The 21106-nt window shown below is 37.1% G+C and overlaps 2 protein-coding genes across 2 annotated transcripts; both read left to right on the top strand.

Moving 5' to 3' along the window:
• The first annotated feature begins 5924 nt into the window (after positions 1-5924).
• LOC139705228 (olfactory receptor 7D4-like) lies at positions 5925-6863 on the top strand. The gene has a single exon (XM_071610218.1). It carries the CDS (start codon positions 5925-5927, stop codon positions 6861-6863), a length of 939 nt encoding a protein of 312 aa, XP_071466319.1.
• A 10188-nt stretch (positions 6864-17051) lies between these two features.
• On the top strand, positions 17052-17990 carry LOC114107516 (olfactory receptor 7D11-like). The gene has a single exon (XM_027954930.3). The coding sequence runs from the start codon at positions 17052-17054 to the stop codon at positions 17988-17990; it is 939 nt and encodes a 312-aa protein (XP_027810731.3).
• The last annotated feature ends 3116 nt before the right edge of the window (positions 17991-21106 follow it).

Here is a 21106-nt window from a genome sequence, read left to right as displayed (position 1 = left end):
TGACTCTGTCAGTAGATTTTAGCATATTTTTTACTAGTTTTGTGAGGCTAAGTAGTTCTTTTTATTTGTTTCTATTTTTAAGTGAATTGTAAATTCTAAAATCACAAAATACCTTGAGAAAAATTTCAATGAGAAGAGTTCCTCTATTCAGGAAGAAATGCTAAATATTTGTGCTTTTATCATAGTTAATAAGTCACCTGTTTTATTCAGGTTTAATTTCAGAAGAATAAAAAACTCCAAAATCCCCTATTGTTCTTGAAATGATCAAAGTAATTCTAGTGCAGTGGTAATATACTGTTCTTTCAAATTCTTAAATAATCTAATGTTTCAAGTTGAGTCATGCTTAGAAAAAGTCATGTCATCACAGTTGTATTATTTTCAAATATCATTATTTTACCTTGAAAATAAGACATTCATCACTGCTCCAGCAGCCTGTATGACATCTAGAAAGCTTTTGATGACTACGTTTAGATGAAGTAGATTCTAATCCATCACACTTTTGTACCTTCTGAGCATACAAATCTGATTGGAAGACTATTTAGAAATTAAAATCTAAGTTCACAAATGCATTCTACTAGGGGTTTTAAGAAGTTAAATATCTAGTTTAAAAGGTCTGTAAACTATTGCAGTTGACATTTTTCATGCATCAGTAAGTTTTCTGACAGCCAAATTAACCTCCAGAAAACATTGAACATTATATCAAAAATAATAGCAATCAATCATTGGGGGTTCTTTATCAAAACTTCCAGGCAGTAATTTCAAAAAAATGTTTCCAGTTTTCTAAATTTATTTATTAAATTTATTTAGTAAATCTGTTGCCTATATAACAAGAATGATTCTACTGAAAAAAAAGAAATCAGAGAAGAATTTTCATTACAATGGCTAAAAAAATGACTTGTGGGGTCAGGGCTGTGGCTCAGAGGTAGAGTGCTTACCAAGCATGCATCAGGCCCTGGGCTTAGTCCTCAGCACCACATGAAAATAAAAAGTTGAGCTCATGGAAATGGAGAACAGAGAGTGGCTACCACATGCTGGGGAAGTTGGCAGGTGGTCTGGGGAAATGCTGATGAAAAGTTTCCCCACAGCCCCATTTAGACAGGAGGATTATGCCCAAGAGATCTCTTGTAAGGCATAGCTGCTAGGCTTAGTGACAGTGCAGTGTATAATAGAAAATGTTGAGCTGGCATTAAGTATTCTCACCACAACAAGAACTCACGAGGGACTACAGATGTTAACTTTTCAGATATAGCCATAATAAAAAACAAAATTCTTCTAAACAGCATATTGCACATAATTTATATATACAATTTTATATGTCAATTTAAAGAAATACACAAATGAGTTGAAAAACAGAAATGGTAAAGAAAATTAAAAAGAAAGTTTTCTTGGGGATGGGGTTGTGGCTCAGTGGTAGAGTGCTCGCCTAGCATGCAGGAGGCACTGGGTTCGATTCTCAGCACCACATAAAAATAAAGACAATAAAGTCCATCAACAACTAAAAAAATATTTAAAAAAGGAGAAAGGTTTCTTTTTTTTCCTACAACATTGTGAATTTGAAATGCTGTATAAAAGCTCCAAAGATTATGAAATGGAGGCACCTCATGATATTTCCCTAGGGGACACCTTACTATTTTTAAGTCAAAATGATTCAAAAAAGAGTTTTTTTTTTTTTCTTTAATAAAGTCAACTCATCTTCTCTTGCCACTGCCTCCACAGAAACAAAAACGACTGGGAATTTTCCTCTTTGCCATCTCCCTTGTACCCCAAGGGAACTGAATGGTTTGGAGAGTGGGAAGACTATAGAATAATTTATTTAATGAGGAGCTCTGAGAATCCAAACTCTGAGAGAGGAGAAACTTAATAATGCTCCTGGTGCTCCCCACCTGTACTTCTCTAGTATCTGCCTGTCTAAAAACCAAAGTCCTCTTTCTATGGACAGGTTGTAGAGGAGAGAGGCTTCAGAGAGACTCACTGGAGAGTCAGTGTGTCCTGGTAAGGCTGGCAGATGAAGAAGGAAAATGGGAGACAGCGTGGATACTGGGCTTTGCCTCCAGGACAATGGAAATGGAAATAGGATTTCATATTTCTTTAGGCTGTGAAGGTGAAATCTCTTTGAAGGCACTCTAGTCTCCACTGAGATCTTTCTCTTCAATCTGTTTCTCACTCTTTGGAATCTAGATCCCCTCTCCTAAAAGAGTTAATTTCTGGAGAATCTCCAACTCCTCCTGACTCTTTCCTATAGTTCCTGTCAGGTTTCCAGCCTCCCATCATTTATCTGTTAAATGCTATTATGCATGATGTATTGATTATTTTATTCTAAATTTGATTTTTTTAATGGTTACATCTCATGATTATATGTATTTGCATATTTGACTTACTGATAGGTCTCATTATTTCTTCATTCATTATTTGTGAGTCTGGAGATTTAACCTAGGAACTCACTCATGCTTAGGCAAGTGCTCTTGGTTCAATATTGCTCAAGTTATCATTTTGCCTTGAGGTAACCAGTAATCTAACATTGGCATAAGTGTTTCTGATGTTCAATACTCAGTCCAATATTCTTTTCTTATATTTATCAATCCCCTTCAATATTTAACAGTTGAATCTGGAGGAGACTTCACTTGTATGCTTATGAATTTAACAAAGAGACTGTAGCATAAGTCAGCATCTCTTGGATGTTGTCTGAAAACAACCATTTTTTATTGGGTTAGGGACTGTGCTTGGTCTCTTCATTCACCGCCAGCCTCAGCCCTGGCTGGTACCTATAGTAATGGCAGGAGGATTTTCTCAAATCCATGCATATATCGAGCTTATGTTTATGACTTCACATCATTGAAGAAGTTTGTGACAAATTATTTTGTTTTAAACTGGCTTCTGTACCTGAAATCGGTATTACTTTTAGTCCTGCTTTACTGTTTAAAATAGATACGAATACATTTTATTTAACTTTGTTATTTGATTCTGTGTCTATATTCAGGTATATGAGAAATTGGAAGATTTCCCTTTTGTTTTCTGCTAGGCATTTTGATCTTGATATATATTAAGAATCTATGTTATGTGTTGTGTTTGTTCAGCACCTATCATGTGACAATACCATTGAAGTCTCTGAACAAGTAATAACCCCAAATTGTCAGAGCCCAAAATGAACACCAACTGAGAGGGTTGTAAAGACCACAGAAGCTCCACAGTGGGCCTTGCACATTCTGTCCCTGCTGACCTTCCTGACCCTCATCTCCTGCTCTCCCTCACGCTGGCTTCCCTAATCCCTCTAGTACCGGCTCACATCTGAGAGGGTAACTGAACATTCTGTTCACTCAACCTACAATAGTTCTTCTTTCCTTGTGTCCCCTGTTTAACAATGAATGCTTCTTCCTCTCCTGGATCAAACATTACTATTTCAGAGTGAACTCCCAAACCACTTCCACAGGGTAAATTGGTCCCTAGTGGTTTTTTTTTTAATTTTTTTTCCTGTCTTGAACTAATGTTCCTCCTTTAGGTATTCCTAATAATGACCTTTTGTGTCATGGAACATAAACACATTTTAAAATTTCAAACTTGCCTTTTGATTTTTCTAGAATGAAAGAATTAATACAATTTTGGAATATTTTAGATCAAATTCATCAATTAAATATTTTGGCCATTAAGTCTATTGATTTTAATATATCGTCTCTCAAGAGCAAGGACACATGAGAATGCACCTCAGACCTGCCTTGGGTTAGACTGTTATGGTGGTGTGATCAATGTGGTCCCTATCCTTTTTCCTCTTAGAACAATTCATCCAGCAGATATTCTCTGAAAGGACCTTTAGAGATCTTCATTAATTGTGCTTTATGGCAGTCAAGAGGGAAAGAGCTGTTGAACTTACATGAGTAAGAATTCCACCCTTGATTACTACCATAGTTTGAGGGATTTTGCTAAATGACAGATTTATTGACATGCTAAATACAGAAGCTGACATTTATGAGATGCCCATTTTAAGTCACAGGAAGGAACCATAGCAGAAATTTAATTACACTGTATAATTAAATTTTACTCTTCATTTCATGTAGTAGATGTATGTCTGCTGTAGAGGTGAGGTAGTTGTAATTAAGATCATTTAATAACTTTCTCAAGGTCACAGAGATGGTGTGTTGATAGAGCAAATCCTACTCCTGGAAGGCTGACTTCAGAATCCCACTTTTAAATCACAGCTCTATAGGATCCACTGAGAGATGTATATATCCAAAGAATCACAAAGGAGGGGATTTTACATAACTTTTTGTAGTAAAAACAATAGCTATAGTTTACTGAACTGCTCCGAAGCAGAACAGCATTTTTACCTCACAGTTGTGGTAATAGCAATAACTTCATATTTAGAGAAAAAAAATAAGGCACTACAAGAGAACTATCACAGCACTATTAAGTGCTGAGTCACAGAATAAAGATTGTTGAAATAAAAATCCACAACAAGCACAGATAATATAACAAAAATGTGAAGGTCTTCAATTCCTATGGTTGGGTCACATTGAGGAAAACATTAGCTCATGTCCATAGATTTTAAAAAGGGAATTGAAAAAAGAGATAGTTAAATCTTGTGACTTCATGATAAAAGAGAACAATTTTTCTTAATTTTTAATTTATAAAATAATAATTATTAATGCATATTAATTGTGCAGATTCATAAGTTTGACTGTGACATTTCCTTACATACTTTCATCGTGCATTGACCATATCCACCATCCCTGGTATCCTCTCCCCTCCTGCATGTCCCCCTCTCCTCTCCCTTGTCCTCTTACTCCTCTATTGCTAGGACTTCCTTTATTTTCAGAACTTTTCCTTTTCTTAGGTTTCCACACTTGAAAGAAAATATGCAATGCTTGTCTTTCTGTGTCTGGCTTATTCCATTCTTCTCTGTGGCTGAGTAATTCTCCATTGTGAGTATGGACCACATTTTCCTTCTCCACTCATCTGTGGATGGACACCTAGTCTGACTTGATAAAGTTCCTACTGTGAATAGAGTTATGATCAATATTAGGTATGCACACACCTCTTTTGCATGCTGAGTCCAATTTCACTGGGTACACCAGGAGTGGTACAGCTGGATTATGTGGAAGTCACTTTTTTAGTTTTTTGAGGGACCTCCATTCTCTTTTCCATAGTGGATGTACTGATTTGCATTCCCACTGACAGTGTTTGTAGGTCTTTCCCCGGACACCCTCACCACCATTTGTTATTTTTATTTTGTTGATAGAACCCATTCTGACTCCAGTGAAGTTAGATCTCAGTGAAGTTTTGATTTGTATTTCCCTGAAGACTGCAGATGGTGAGCATTTCTTCATATATTTATTGGTCTTTTGTAATTCTTTTGAGAAATGTCTGTAGAGTAAGATCCTGTACCCATTTATTGATTGGATCCTTTTTCTTTACTGTTAATTTTTTTTGTTCTTTATATATCCTGGATTTTACCTAGCAGATATGTCTCCATTCTCTGGATGTCTCTTTACCTATTGTTTCCTTTGCTGTGCAGGTTTTAGTGTAATGTCATTGCATTTGTCAGTACTTCCTTTTGTTTCCTGAACTACTGGAGACCTATTCCGGATATTATAGCCTGTGACAGTATCTTGAACTATATACCCCTATTTTCCAATGGTTCTTTCAAACTTTTACGACTCAATTTAATGTCTTGGAATCTAGTTACAATTGTCTACATGTGGATATCCACTTTTGATTTCTGGTCATTTAAAGAAAGTCCATGTGATTATATACTTTAAGGGAGAAATGGGCTGCCACATGGTTGAGAAAAATCACACTCACTGGCAGGAGAAACTAAGGATGAAGGATCTCCATCCTAAGGAGAGCTCATAAAGTGCTAATTAACTGGGATTCCAGATGGCTATTCATTGAAACTTACCTTTACCTGCTTCTGTAAGAGATACACCAGCAACATGGAAGCTGAGAACCACACAGTCCTGTCACAGTTCCTCCTCCTGGGCCTCTCAGATGATCCCAAACTGCAGCCCGTCCTCTTTGGGATTTTCCTGTCCATGTACCTGGTCACAGTGCTTGGGAACCTGCTCATCATCCTGGCCACCACCTCTGACTCCCACCTCCACACCCCCATGTACTTCTTCCTCTCCAACCTGTCCTTGGCTGACATCTGCTTCATCTCCACCACGGTCCCAAAGATGCTGGTGAACATCCAGACACATAGCCATGACATCTCCTACACAGAGTGCCTGACTCAAGTGTATTTTTTCCTTATGTTTCTTGGAGTGGATAATTTTCTGCTGACGGCGATGGCCTGTGACCGCTTTGTGGCCATCTGCCACCCCCTGAACTACACAGTCATCATGAACCCTCGGCTCTGTGTTCTCCTGGTTCTGACATCTTGGCTCATCATGTTCTGGGTCTCCCTGATTCATGTTCTACTGATGAAACAACTGACCTTCTCCACAGGCACTGAAATCCCACATTTCTTCTGTGAAGTGGCTCAGCTTCTCAAGGTGGCCAGCTCTGACACCCTCATCAATATCATCTTTTTGTATGTGTCAACTGCTTTGCTGGGCATGATTCCTATGACAGGGATCCTCTTTTCTTACTCTCAGATTGTCTCCTCCTTAATGAGGATGTCCTCCATTGAGAGCAAGTACAAAGCCTTCTCCACCTGTGGGTCCCACCTCTGTGTGGTCTCCTTGTTCTATGGAACAGCACTTGGGGTTTACCTCAGCTCTGCTGTGACCCATTCTCCACAGGGAAGCACAGTTGCCTCAGTGATGTACACTGTGGTCACCCCCATGCTGAACCCCTTCATCTACAGCCTGAGGAATAAGGATGTGAAGGGGGCCCTGGGGAGACTCCTCAGCAGAACAGCCTCTGATCCTTAAGGAATGACTGACCTGAGAAGTAGAGGGACAGTGTGGCCTGTAGGGCAAATGTTGTGTTTCAATGTCCAGCGCCAGGCTCTGTTTCTTTCCTAAAACATGCATTTGATTTCTTCTATACCCTATGCCTTTGCTTCTGTAGATTTTTGTATACCTCCCTAACAACTCCTTCAGTGTTTTCTTTTTAATTTTCTCCTCTGTATGTAGCCCATAATATTTCAAGTTTTGTAAGTCTTCTCACAGGCATTTCTAGATTTCCAACTTGACATGAAGAACTTATATCAAATGAAGACATGGTTTCCTGAAAAATTATGGCATGAATATTCTCCACCTTAATGTGATTTTGTTCTTTTTTCTCTGGAATAAATGAAAATCATCAGAACAAAGTGCTACCAGGCTATGCTTGTGACTCTATGTTTGTGTATATATTCATTTTGGAGGGATTTGAGACATTTTCTGTTTTTATTTCTTCACATGATTTCTGAAGAGAAGCAACATATTGGATGGACTAAAACATCAAGCTAAAAATGAGCACACCCTAATACCCTTGTTTTCCTGCTTTTTGTAGCAGCAGTGATTGAATTTTGAATATGAAGGATACAATCCAGCTTTAAAAGAGCATGTGTTTCTCTGTTACACAGTAATATAATGCCTATGATATTCTGAAAGATTGTTTCATTCTTTTTTGGGGGGAGGGGTACTGGGGATTGAACTCAGGGGCACTCAATCGCTGAGCCACATCCCCAGCCCTATTTTGTATTTTATTTACAGACAGGGTCTCATTGGGTTGCTTAGCACCTTACTTTTGCTGAGATAGGCTTTGAACTCACGATCTTCCTGTCTCAACCTCCCGAGCCACTGGGATTACATACCCAACTGCTTAATTCTTTTTGATCTATAATTTCCCCTTTCTTCCTTCTTACCTTCATATTTTCTCCTTCTTTCATTCCCTCCTTCCTTAGTTTCCTCATTTCTTTGGGCTCTTTTGTAGGTTAAAGTTAACTATCTTCTTTACTATGGCTAAAGATCGACTTTAAGTATACACCACAAGTTGTTTATCCATTGATGGACATGTGGGTTATTTCCACCTTTAACTATTAGTAAATTACTGCTCTGGATATGCACAATTGGGTATTCTTTGTGTTGCATAAATGATGCTTTGGTGAATGACAGGCTGTCTGTGTGATGGTGATCCCATAAAACTGGATTGCCTAGTGGTGTCACAGTCATGGTAGTTTATGTAAGTGCACTGCAGGATGATTGAACACTGATAAAATTGCCTAATGTTGCATTTCTCAGAATATATTCTCATTGTTAAGCAGTGTGTGACTACATGATTCTCATTTTACTGGTAATGTATATAGGGATGGGACAGCTTGATTGTGTGGTATTTCACTTAGCAGAATTACCATGCAGGTTTTTGTTGTGGCCAGCAAATTTTATATTTTAATGTATGGAGGTTCTGTTATCTTGCATCCTTGCCAATATTAATGATATATAATTTTATATAAAGTATGCCACTCTTGACTCTGAAGTAGCACCTCATTTGCTTTTGATTTGTGTTTCCCTGTGAGTCATTGAGCATCTTTTCAGGTGCTTCTTTGAAGTTCATGCATCTTCTATGCAGAAATGCCTTATTAAATCTTAGCTCATTTAGCAATTGTGTAGATTATGCTTTTATTTCCTGTTAAAATTTCATTATTTTGTCAGGATACTTGACCCTTATCAGATGAATGTTTTAATAATATTTTTCCATTCTGTATGCTAGTATTCCCTTTTCCTCAAACGTGCAGTTTAATGTTAATTATGCCCACCTTGATGTGCAAGAAATCCATTGAAGTTATTTCTGTCTAATGGAAACTTTGTATCATTGGACCAACATCATGTTGCCCATAATGACATTTAAGGCTCCTTTTTCTCCATATACTCACCAGCCCTTGTTGTCATCTGTGTTTTTGACAATATCCCCTCTAATGTGTGAGATGATGTCTCCTTGCAGTTTACTTTGCATTAAACTAATGAATAGTGACAGTGAGCATTTTCTTCATATACTTGTTAGATATTTGTGTATATCTATCTATCTATCTATCTATCTATCTATCTATCTATCTATCTATCTATCTATCTATCTGTCTATCTATCCATCCATCCATCCAGACACATTCAAATACATATAGGTGAGTAATCATTGTCTCAACCAATATCATAGTGTTTTCTCTAGTTGTCTTCTAATAGTTTTATAATTTCAGGTCTTACATTAGAATCTCAAATTCTTAGTCATTTTTATGTGCATGTTGTCACAAAGGGTCTATGTTCATTTTTCTATGTATGGATATCCAGTTTTCCTAGAATCATTGACTGAACACATTTCTCCTCCTCCAACCATGTGTTCTTGACATTATTGTCAAAAATAGTTTAATTATGAATTGATTCATAAACTGGTGCATTCATTTCTGGACTTGCTGTCCTGTTCCATTGTCTTTATGTCCATTTTTGCCTCTGTTAGGCTCCATTTCCTTGATAGTGTGTCTTGGTGTGTATAAATTTTTGAATTTATTTAAGAGCAACATAACTTTTGTTGTTGTTGTTGTTTGTTTTTTGCTTTTTTAACTGATGAATTTGGGTCATTTCAAAAATCCAAGGTGAAGATGTAATATTCAGGTCTATTCTAAAAGATTTATGATTTTACCCATAATACTTAAACTATTGGATTTTTGGGGTTATATATGGTGTGAGCTAGGTCTCCAAATTACTTTCTTTTTATTAAATTCATTCCTAGAAATTTCACTAGATATGTTTGTGAATCACATCATTAAATATATCTATTTGGCAGTGAAACATGACACTCAAGTGTTCTCCTTATCTAAAAGGCATTGCAAGGAAGGCAATTATGTTTATAGAGAAATAGGTGAGAAAGTAATGATTATGGTTGATGGAGCCCTAGTCATGGTTTTTCAGTTCTCATACTTAAGGCAAGTCTTCCCCAAATTATAATGCATATTCATGATGAATAAGCTCTCATGGGTCTCTGTTCTTATTGGCATTTATGTTTCCAGGAAGCCAACTTGGAAATTAGGGCACTTGTTCCTGAAATGTCTTGGAGAATGTGATTGGAACAAATATCTGTGTAGAGAATTTGAACAGATTTCACTATTCCAATAACTATAGGAAAAGACCTGTAAAAGGCTTAAGTAAACCAGATAAGACATCACAGTCATATCTATCAAGTGGTGATCAGGAAAGGGTTCTTCTTCCTCAGTGTTAAAGAATTAACACTCAAGAAATGCCGAGGCAAGGGTAGCAAACATGTTTTATTTAGGGAAGGGATAGAGATAGACTTCTCCAAAGAGAAGGGGGACTCGAGCTGCAAACCCATGAGAGAGGGTGTGATTTAATTTCTTATAACCCTGGAATCCCCCTCTTTAATCATTGTCTTCTCTTTCTTCCATGCATATGTGAATGACAGCAAGAGTGTAGGGGTTAACCATTAGCAAACATTGTTCTCTCTTCAATAACCTGTCATCACCCTCTCAATCCCCATCACTGATTACTGCACTGACTGCCTAACTTTTACCTCTGTCTCATTCCTCACTCAAGAACTTTGGGTCCTTAAATCTTCTTAGGGCATTTGGGTTCCAACTCATTTTGGCTCCTTCCTGCTGAAAGTGGGTGGTTTTTGGAGAATGAAACCTGAAGTCTTTATTCTCTATCAGGTGGGGCAGTATTTAGCATTATTAGGACAGTCCAGAGGGCCATGATGACTGTTGCTGGGTGACTGGATGAGGTGAGATCATGCTAAGATAATAATAAATAAACAGCAAAACATTATTTTTTGCAAACAATCAGCGTGAAAGCAATCAGTATTATTGGCTGGTCTCTGGACACCATGAAGATGGTAACTCATTAAAGCTCTAAGTGGGATCCACATGCCACTGATCTTTGACTGGAGGCCAGTTAAGGAATTGGAAACATTAGCAGAGTTGTTAGAGACATATACATAACATTTAGTTTTTTATAATATCACAGATATCCTCGTGAACTCTATTTAAGATATTGAATGCCATCTTATTTTTGTAAAATATCTTTCTATTGGCAATACCTCTATGTTTAGTAGAGATCACTTTATCTCTGTCACTTAGGACTTTCTTGGTAAAGTTAATTGGTAATTTTATGTGCCATATTACATTATTTAGACGAGTATGAGGGATAAATATTGGGGCTAGATGCCATACTAGTAAACATAGACCAAGCCTGCTTACGTGGAATGTTAGGAATCTCAAAGTGATTCACAATAGCTTGTGACTCTGACAGTCTCTTTTGATAGTTATCAGACAACTCCTGTCTAAAAACCCTTCGTTTAAAACCTCCAGCTTTACTTACTTTAGGCAGGCTGACACAAGTACAACTTAAAATGCATTAAAAAACTATTGTCTTTCTTTTTAAATACCCAGGTATGTCTGTGTTTTAGTTATAACTCTCTTGCTAGATGTTTAAGACCAAGTTAGTCAAATTGACCTTGTTTCTATCTACTGTTAAGAGTCAATTAAGATTCTTCAGGGAATCACTCTTGGGAACTTGAAAGAAGCCTCTTAGATTCTCTAGTGCCATCTCCCAGGATGGGTCAGATTCTTGCTGACCACATGGAAGCATCAGGGATATTTTGCCCTTCAATTACCCTCCTTTTTGCAGAATGTGCACTGGTTGGCTTCCTGGTCTCTATGATCCCACTGATCCCCCTGATTGGGAGGTCATGGCACCAGAGTTGCAAGGCCCTTAGTGAAGGCCCCTGGGTCCACACTGACCTCAAAGAGCAAGAGCCAAATATTGGCTATTTTCCTTGGCCCTTTTATTTTCTTAACTTTAGTCTCCAAGTTTTAGTTTTAAACATGTATCAGGCCAGTGTCACCAATCCTGAAGTAGGAGTACTGGGGTTTTAACTTTAATGTTTATAATTTTACAAGAACTTACCTCCTTCCATTTAATTGGGGTCAGTATTAGTACTGGAAGTCAGCCATGTCTGTCTATCTTATAGGTGAAGGCTTAAACTTGTTTAATTTGTTGAATTAGCCCATATTGTTTTATGAGATGTGTACTTCTGCAAAGCGCTAACAGACAATAGATACAATATTTTACAAGGAAAATACAAAATGGAATTAACAAGTGCAGAGACATAATCAGTTTGTATAATAACTATGAACCAAGAAACATATTTTTATAATCCCAAACCTTAGTTTATAGTTATATACTATATCCCCTGTTTATTTTGAGATCACAGTAATTTTTCTAACAAAAATCTATAATTTAGAACTTAAATTTAAATGAACTTAAGTTTAGCCTAATTTAGAATCATTCTACCATGGAATAAGGTGAGGGCAGAGTCTTAACTCAGGTGAGGTAGAATTTTGACAAATCTTAGGTAAAGTGTTTTATTTCTGAACCTGATCTTTGCCTCTTTCTTAAATATTATTTTACAAAGTTCTCATATATTATTTTCTAAGTCTACTAGAAAAGTCTACTAGTTCCCTTAAACAATAAAACCTAATGTATTCAAGAAATTATCTTGATAGATAAGAGCAGATTAGTGTTTTAAGAAACACATAGAGAATTTTAATAAATTTAATAAATAAATTCTTGTTTATATCAGTATATTATTTTTGACCTTAGGAAAAAAGCTTTAAATAACTTTAACTGATAATGCTAATTATACTCAACTTAATTAGAGACAAACCTTTTTGTGATTTTTGAGATTTATCCTTATTTTTGAGATTTTTCCTCCAAAAACCTTGTGTAACTTACTTAGACACACTACAACTTGTTTAATTTGTCATACAAAAGACTTCCTCATCCAGAAACACTTCTTTTTCTTTCTAATTTCCATATTAAAATATATTTCCATACCTAGAACTTTTTTATATCTATTTCCTAGTTGCTGACCCTTTTTTAAAATTTATATTCTGAAAAATCCTTATGGGATTTCTGAATTTAGACAAATTACTCAATTTTAGTAAGATGAAATACTTTATGCTTTTTATAGTACTTTAATTGAAACACAACTAAAAACTTTTATACTTTTTTGCACATAGAATTATACTTGATATTATATTAACTCTTAGTAACCTTGATTTTAGTGAAGACCCAGAAACAAAACAATCTTTTTTTTTTTTGAGGGTGGGCACTGGGGATTGAACTCAGGGGCACTCAACTACTGAGACACATCCCCAGCCCTATTTTGTATTTATTTAGAGACAGGGTCCCAATGTGGTGCCCAGTGATAAAAAACGGGCCTACAGTAGGTCTCACTGAATTGCTTAGTTCCTCACCTTTGCTGAGGCTAGTTTTGAACTCATGATCTTCCTTTCTCATCTTCCTGAGCCACTGGGATTACAGGTGTGCACTATCATGCCCAGCACAAAGCAATCTTAAACTCCTTTTTTTTTTATTTATAAGAATTCCCTCAATACAAACCCTCTTATAGAGAAGCATGGCTATCAGAGGGAAATATAAATTTTAATACCAGTATTGTGGCAGCCTTTGTGGTCATGGAATTCTAGCCCAGCACCTTGCTTGTTGGCTGGCTGAAATTGGCCAATCACCTTCACAAGAAATAGGAGAACAATAGAAAAGGAAAAAAGAATTTCATTTTCAGTTTTGATCAAACCGAAGAGATGCAGCTAGATTACTTCTCTGTGGTTCCCACAGAATTGGTTAAAGTTTACAGAAACAAAATCGGAGTCTATACCTATGTAGATCTAGCTAGGCTGTGTTAGAGAAAGTATCAGTGGTGCCCCTCCACAGCAAGGGGTCATTTTATTCCCAGAATGAGGAAGTTCCGGAGCTGTCTGATTCACCATTGCTGGGTAGAATCCAAGTAAATAAAATGAGTATCTTGAAAAGATAGCTGCTTTCCAAGATTTTCAAAATAGCCAAGATATGTAATCAATCTAACTGTCCGTCAACAGGGGAGTGGATAAAGAAAATGTAGTATGTAAACACAATGAATTCTAATTTCCATACTAAAATATATTTCCATACCTAGAACTTTTTTATATCTATTTCCTAGTTGCTGACCCTTTTTAAAATTTATATTCTGAAATGTCCTTATGGGATTTCTGAATTAGAAAAGGAAATCATCTACAACCACATGGATAAACCTGGAGAACGTTATAGGAATCGAAGTAACCTAGGCTAACTGAGATAAATACTACATGACTACTCATTTGTGGAAAATTTTAGAAGGTGATATAAAAGAAATAGAATGAGGAAGAGTGGTTACCACAGGCTGGACATTGGGAAGGTAATACTGGGGAAATGTTGGCCAAAGGGTAAGAATTCCTTTTAAATATGAGGAACAATTCAAGAGACCTATGGCCTAGCAATTCAACTAGTGATGATGTATTGTATTCTTAAAAAATGTTGAGCTGATGTGAAATATTCTCACCCTAACACAGATATTAATGAGGTAATGCACATGCTGGTTTTTAGTTTTTACCATTGCATAATGCAAAATAATTCTAGATGTCTTATTGTACCCGTATATATCTACAATTTTATCTGTCAATTTGAAAAAATATTCAATAAATAGACATGTAAACATGAAAAATAAAAGAGCTATGGAAAATTATAAAGGAAGGACTCCTTCCCCACCCAACTTTGTGAGTCTGAAATTATTTTTACAGTTTCCAAAGATTGTTAAAAGCAGACATATTGAGGGAGTTGGCTGGTTCATGGGACTAGTTCCTTGTGAAAATTAATCATTTCCTTTGAGCACATAATATGACTTTTAAACCAAAACAAAGAAAAAAGAAATTTTTCTTGGAGTACACAAATCTATCCCTCCCACTATATAAACACAAAACTGACTGAAAAATTTCCATCCTGCCATCTCCTTTGTCCCTCAAGGGAGGTGAACTGTTTGCAGAGTGGAAAGACAGTAGGACAATTTGCTTAATGAGGAGATCTGAGAATTCAAACCTGAGACAGTAGAAACTTTAAACTCAGCTTGTCTCTCTGGCCCCTCGCCTGCACCTCTCTGGTCTCAGCCTCTGTGAAGAGTCAAGTGAGCTTCCCAGGGACAGATGGTGGAGAAGAATGAGCTCCAATGACAATATCTGAGAGAGCTGGTGTGACCCTGTAAGGCTAGCGGAGGAAGAAGGAAAGAGGAGATGACTGGGTACTGGGTTTTACCTCTAGAATAGTAAGAATATGAATGATCCATGTTTATGGAGTCGATGAGGAATGAGCGTGGAGTACCTGCGTACTTTGAAGGCACTTCAGTTTCCATTAGGACCCGTCTCTTCCAGGTGTTCTGTTTCCTTTTCTCACTCTTTGGGATCTAGAGCTTCTCTCTATGACAGGATTTTTTTTTTAAAGAACCTCCAATTGTTCACTAGTATTATAGGTTCTTCTAAGATTTCCTCCATCCAATTATTTATTGTTAACAACTCACTGAAGATCTTTTTATGGATGAGGTATGACTTATTTTGTTTCAAAGTTGAATGTATTTTACCATTATATTTCCTCACTATTTTTTACTGGCCTAATTGATAGCTCTTATTAGTTCTCTATTGTTCTAGTTATCATTTCACTTCAAGGTCCACACTATATACACTGCTAGTTTAATTGTTTCTGATGCTCAACACTTAGTACAATTTCCTTTTCTCATATTACCAACCCAGTATGTTTTGGAAAATATTTAAAGCTGAGGTTGGTGGTGACTGCCTTGGCAGGTTCATGAATTTCGCACAAATACTGTAGTGTTTTAATGTAAGTACATTGTGTTGAATGTAGAGTAGACTCTCCTGTCTGCCTTCGCAGACAAAATTTGTCCTCAATCATTTTTTTTCCAGTCTTTATATTTATTCCTTGGGCATTCATAAAGCTGAACCTTTTTGTCATGGAGAATAGAAATATTCACTTTTTAAATCTTAAATTTGCTCTTTATTTTCTAGAATGAATGATTTTATATCATATTTGATTTTGTAGTCAAATCTATTAGATATATTTTGGTTATTAACTATGATGGATTTTAATATAATATGCCTCATCCAAGAGCCCCACACAGAAGCACATACTATTACAAGTACCTTATATTTGATTTTAAAAGTGATGTGGGCTACATGATTCTTCTTCTTCTTCTTGGAAGAGTTTACTCAGCAGGCATTCTCTGAACGAAGGAACCATGGGGGTCTTCATTAATTAGAAATGCAGATGGTAGTCAAAGAAGCACCCAAAATGCTCTTTTATAAGGAACAGAATTCATCCATGATGGTGAATTCAGTTTCAGAGGGAGAATGCCAAATGATAGCAAGGAATCCTGTTGTACTGATATGTGAAGAAGAAAAGCTCCTGTGTAGTAAATGACCATCGGGTGCCACAGGAATCACAAGTAGAAATATTACATACCACGGAGTGAACACTGACTACCTCAGCTGTAGAGGTGAGGTAAAGGTAGGTAAAGAGTTTGTGTGCCTTGCTCCACATCACAGCGGTGGAATGCTGGTGGAGCAAAACTCTACTCCAGGAATTCTGACTCCAGAATACCGTTTTAAAGCCACAGTTATATCATGTATATCGGTAAACTTACACACATAAAACATCATAAAGGAGGAGTTTTAAAGTAACATTAACATAATAATTACAGCATCTATTTACAGCAAGCATTACTGAGACTCCTACTGAGCACAAAAGCACTTGTAATCCTCATAAATAGGTCATAGAAATAACTACATATGTAGAAAGAAAATAAGGGAGAGAACTACCACATCACTATCAAGTCTCATGTCATAGCATAAAGTTTAGATAGAGTAAAAATCCATGATTAATCATGATTATAGAGATATTGCATGAAGAATTATGTACATTTCCAAGAAAAGGATGAGAAATCTCTATAATTCTTATGGAGGGATTTCATTGAGGAGGCATGAACTCATGTGCATAAATTTTTAAAAATGAGAATTAAAACTTGCAAGTAGATGAGAAAAGACACTTTTGCGAATTTGAAGAAAGTCTGATCATACCTCTAAAAGAGAAATGGACTTTCACTTGGGTGAGTAAGTCACTCTCCTTGGCAGACTCACAGGGAATGAAGGACACTCCCAAGGGTGATATGTGAGGTGAGGACTAGCTGAGCTTCTAGCTGAGTGATCATTGAATATTGCTTTTACCTCCTTCTGCAGAAATTACACCCACTGCATGGAAGAAGTGAACCATACATGTGTATCACAGTTCCTCCTCCTGGGCCTCTCAGATGATCCTGAACTGCAGCCTGTTCTCTTTGGACTGTTCCTGTCCATGTACCTGGTCACAGTGCTTGGAAACCTGCTCATCATCCTGGCTGTCAGCTCTGACTCCCACCTCCACACCCCCATGTACTTCTTCCTCTCCAACCTGTCCTTTGTTGACATCTGTTTCATCTCCACCACGGTCCCAAAGATGCTGGTGAATATCCAGGTGCAGAGAAAAGACATCTCCTACATAGAGTGCTTCACTCAAGTGTATTTTTTGATTATTTTTATTGGAATGGATAATTTCCTCTTATCTGTGATGGCCTTTGACCGCTTTGTGGCCATCTGCCACCCTCTGAATTACACAGTCATCATGAATCCCCGGCTCTGTGTCCTCCTGGTTCTGTTGTGTTGGCTCATCATGTTCTGGGTCTCCCTCATTCATATTCTACTGGTGAAGCGACTGACATTCTCCGTAGGCACTGAAATCCCACATTTCTTCTGTGAGCTGACTCAGCTTCTCGATGTAGCCAGCTCTGATACTCATGTCAATTATGTTGTTATGCATGTGTTGTCTGCCTTGCTGGGTGTGATTCCTATGACTGGGATCCTCTACTCTTACTCTCAGATTATCTCCTCCTTATTGAAGATGTCCTCCATTGTGAACAAATACAAAGCATTTTCCACCTGTGGGTCTCACCTGTGTGTGGTCTCCTTGTTCTATGGAACAGCATTTGGGGTTTATCTCAGTTCTGCCGTGACCCATGCTTCCCAGAGACGTTTGATCACCTCAGTGATGTATAGTGTGATCACCCCCATGCTGAACCCCTTCATCTACAGCCTGAGGAACAAGGATGTGAAAGGGACTCTGGGGAGACTCCTCAGCAGAGCATCCTCTGGTCTTTGAGACCTCAGAAATAAAGGGACTTTCTTATGCTGAAACACAAAAGTTTTTAAATATCATTGTTCATGTGTGAGTGCAGTCACATGTTGTATTCTTGATGATTTATGTAAGGGATAGACTGTCTATGATTGTGGCCATAACATTGGATTGCCTAGTGATGTCACAGCCATGGTAGTTAACATGGAGCACTCTATGGTGTTTGCACAATGACAGAATTGCCTTGTGATTCATTACTAAGAAACTATTCTCATTGTTATGCAGTGCATGACGTAGTAATTAGTTGTCATTAGTTAGGTAATATAGATAGGAGTAGGACAGCTGGATCATATGTTAATTGTATGTTTAACTTTTTGAGGAATCACTAAACTCTTCATTGCAATTGGCAAATTTTGCATTCTAAAGTGTGAAGTTTTTGTTATCTTGACATCCTTGCGATTTTCAGTTTTATAAAAAGTACAGCATTCTCTTGGTTGTGAAGTATTCATTTTGCTTCTGAGTGCATTTTCCTGAGTCATTGAGAACCTTTTGGAGTGCTTGTTGTCGTAGGAAGTTTGCTCATTTAGAAATTGTACACATTGTACTTTTCTTGTGCTAAAAATTGATTGCTTTTTCTGCTATTTGACACTTCTTACATATGTGTTTGCAAATAATTTTCAAGCTGTATGTTATTCTTTCTTTTTTCTCAAGTATGCATTTCATTGTGATTGATTACTTATACTCATTGTGATGTACAAGTGATCTCTTGGCATTCTTCATTCTGACTGGAATTTTGTGCCCTTGACCAACATGTACCTAACCTTCAACCCCTCACCTCTGATAGTCACCGTTCTACTCTGTCTACAAATTCTACTTCTTCAGACTTACATATAAATGAGCAAGTTAGCTCATTGGTCATTGGTATTTTTCATCATAAGCCTGGTTTATTCCACTTGACGTAATGTCACAGAGGTTCATGCATGTAGCAGCAAATGCTAAGATTTCTTTCTTTCTTTCTTTCTTTCTTTCTTTCTTTCTTTCTTTCTTTCTTTCTTTCTTTCTTTCTTTCTTTCTTTCTCTCTCTCTCTCTTTCTTTCTTTCTCTCTCTCTCTCTCTTCCTTTCTTTTCTTTTCTTTCTCTCCTTTCTTTCCTGGGGATTGAATGCAGAGGCACTTAATCATGGAACCACATCCCCAGCCTTTTCTTTTCTTTTTATTTTAAAACAGGGTTTCGCTAAGTTATTGAGGTGGCCTTGAACCTGGGATCCTCCTGCCTCAGACACCCAAGGCACTGCAATTACAGGGGTGTGCCACCATGTCTGGCTAGGATCACGTGTTTCTTAGCATGACTACTGTTCCCTTTTGTGTATATAATGAGCCACATTTTCAATCTATTCATCTGATAGTAAACACTTGACTGTTGTGAATAATGCTGCCATGATAATGGGAATATACATTTATTTTGACATACTGATTTCGTGTCCTCTGGATAAACATGCAGTAATGGTATTGCTGGATATGATAGTAGTACTATTTTAATTTTTCTAAATCCCTGCACACTTTCTTCCATAATTACTATACTGATTTACATTTCAGACAACAGAATTTAATGGTCCCTTTTATCAATATCCTTGCCAAAAACAGTAACTTCTGTGCTTTTGATAATAGTCATTTTAATACATGTGAGGTGGTGTCTCCTAGAAGATTTATATGTGTTATGCTAATGATCAGTGATGCTGAGCATTTTTTATTTTTTTCAGTACCATGGATCGAACCTATGGGTGCTTAAACACTAAGATACATCCCCAGCCCTGTTTTTATATTATTTTATTTTTGAGGCAGGGTCTCACTAAGTGGCATAGGGCCTTGCTAATTTGCTGAGGCTGGCTTTGAAACACCTGCCTCAGCCTCTAGAGTTGTTGGGATTACAAGCATGTACCACCTTGCCCCACTACAATGGAAAATATTTCTAGCTATCATATTGCACATAATAAATATTTACAATATTACCTGTCAGTTTAGATAATTAAATAAATAGGCAAACACATGAAAATGAAAAATAGGTAAGCACCTGAATATAAAAATAAAAGAGGAAAAATACAAAAGAAAGAACTTCATTTGTCTATAACATCATAAATTTGAAATAATTTCTAAAATCTCCAAAGATCATTCAAAGAAGGCACATCAGAGAATATGGCTCCTGAAACCTGTTCTTTACAGGAATGAACTGTTCCTTATGACTGTGAAATCAAACCAAGAAAAAAGTTTTTCTTAGAAGATATACACCCATTTTCCCCTGCCACTTTCTCCAGAAATGCAAAGCTGATGAAAAATTTCCACTGTTCTTTCTCCTTTGTATCCCAGGGGAGTTGACTAGTTTGGAGAGTGAAAAGACACAAGAACAATTTGCTAAATGATGAGCTTTGAGGATTCATGCCTTGAGAGTAGAAACTTTTAAACATGCCTCTCTGGCCCCTCACTGCTGTACTGCGTAATCTTGGCATCCATGAATAAGTAAGAGGGCTTTCTGGGAACAGATTGTGGAGAAGATAAAGCTTCAGTGGCAGCCACTGGAGACAGTAAGTGTGTCCCAGTGAGGTGGATGGAGGAAGAAGGAAAAGGGGAGAGAATGTGGGACTGGGCTTTCCCTTCGACACTGAGAACAGGAACGCTCCACATTTCTTTGGGCTGAGAAGGTGAAGTCCCTGATCTGTGAATGCACTTTTGTTTCCATTGAGACCTCTTCCTATCCTCTGTTTATCCTCTCACTCTTTGGAACATAGAACCTTTCTCCGGAAAGAGTGATATCGTGGACAGTCTAATTCTTTTACAATCTTTCTGACGAATTGTACGCTACTGCCAGATTTTCTGCATCCAATTACTTATTTATTAACTATTCATTCTGTCTCTCTCTCTCTCTCTCTCTCCATATATATATATATATATATATATATATATATATATATATATATTTCAAGGCATGAATCCTCAAAGCTCATCATTTAGCAAATTGTTCTCCACTGTGGGCCTCATACACACACACATACACACACACACATCTATGTGTGTGGGGGAGAGAGAGAGAGAGACAGGGATTGCAACTGAGGTGCTTAATTACTGAGCCATATTTCCAGCTCTTTTTAA

Source organism: Marmota flaviventris, chromosome 1, assembly GCF_047511675.1.
Source record: "Marmota flaviventris isolate mMarFla1 chromosome 1, mMarFla1.hap1, whole genome shotgun sequence".
Lineage (NCBI taxonomy): Eukaryota > Metazoa > Chordata > Mammalia > Rodentia > Sciuridae > Marmota > Marmota flaviventris.
The sequence above is the reverse complement of the archived record's forward strand: the minus strand, read 5'-3'. Positions and strand labels throughout refer to the sequence as shown.

Bases quoted from the DNA above. Each gene is read 5' to 3' on its own strand.
- LOC114107516 (XM_027954930.3), top strand. From the start codon at position 17,052: ATGGAAGAAGTGAACCATACATGTGTATCACAGTTCCTCCTCCTGGGC.
- LOC139705228 (XM_071610218.1), top strand. From the start codon at position 5,925: ATGGAAGCTGAGAACCACACAGTCCTGTCACAGTTCCTCCTCCTGGGC.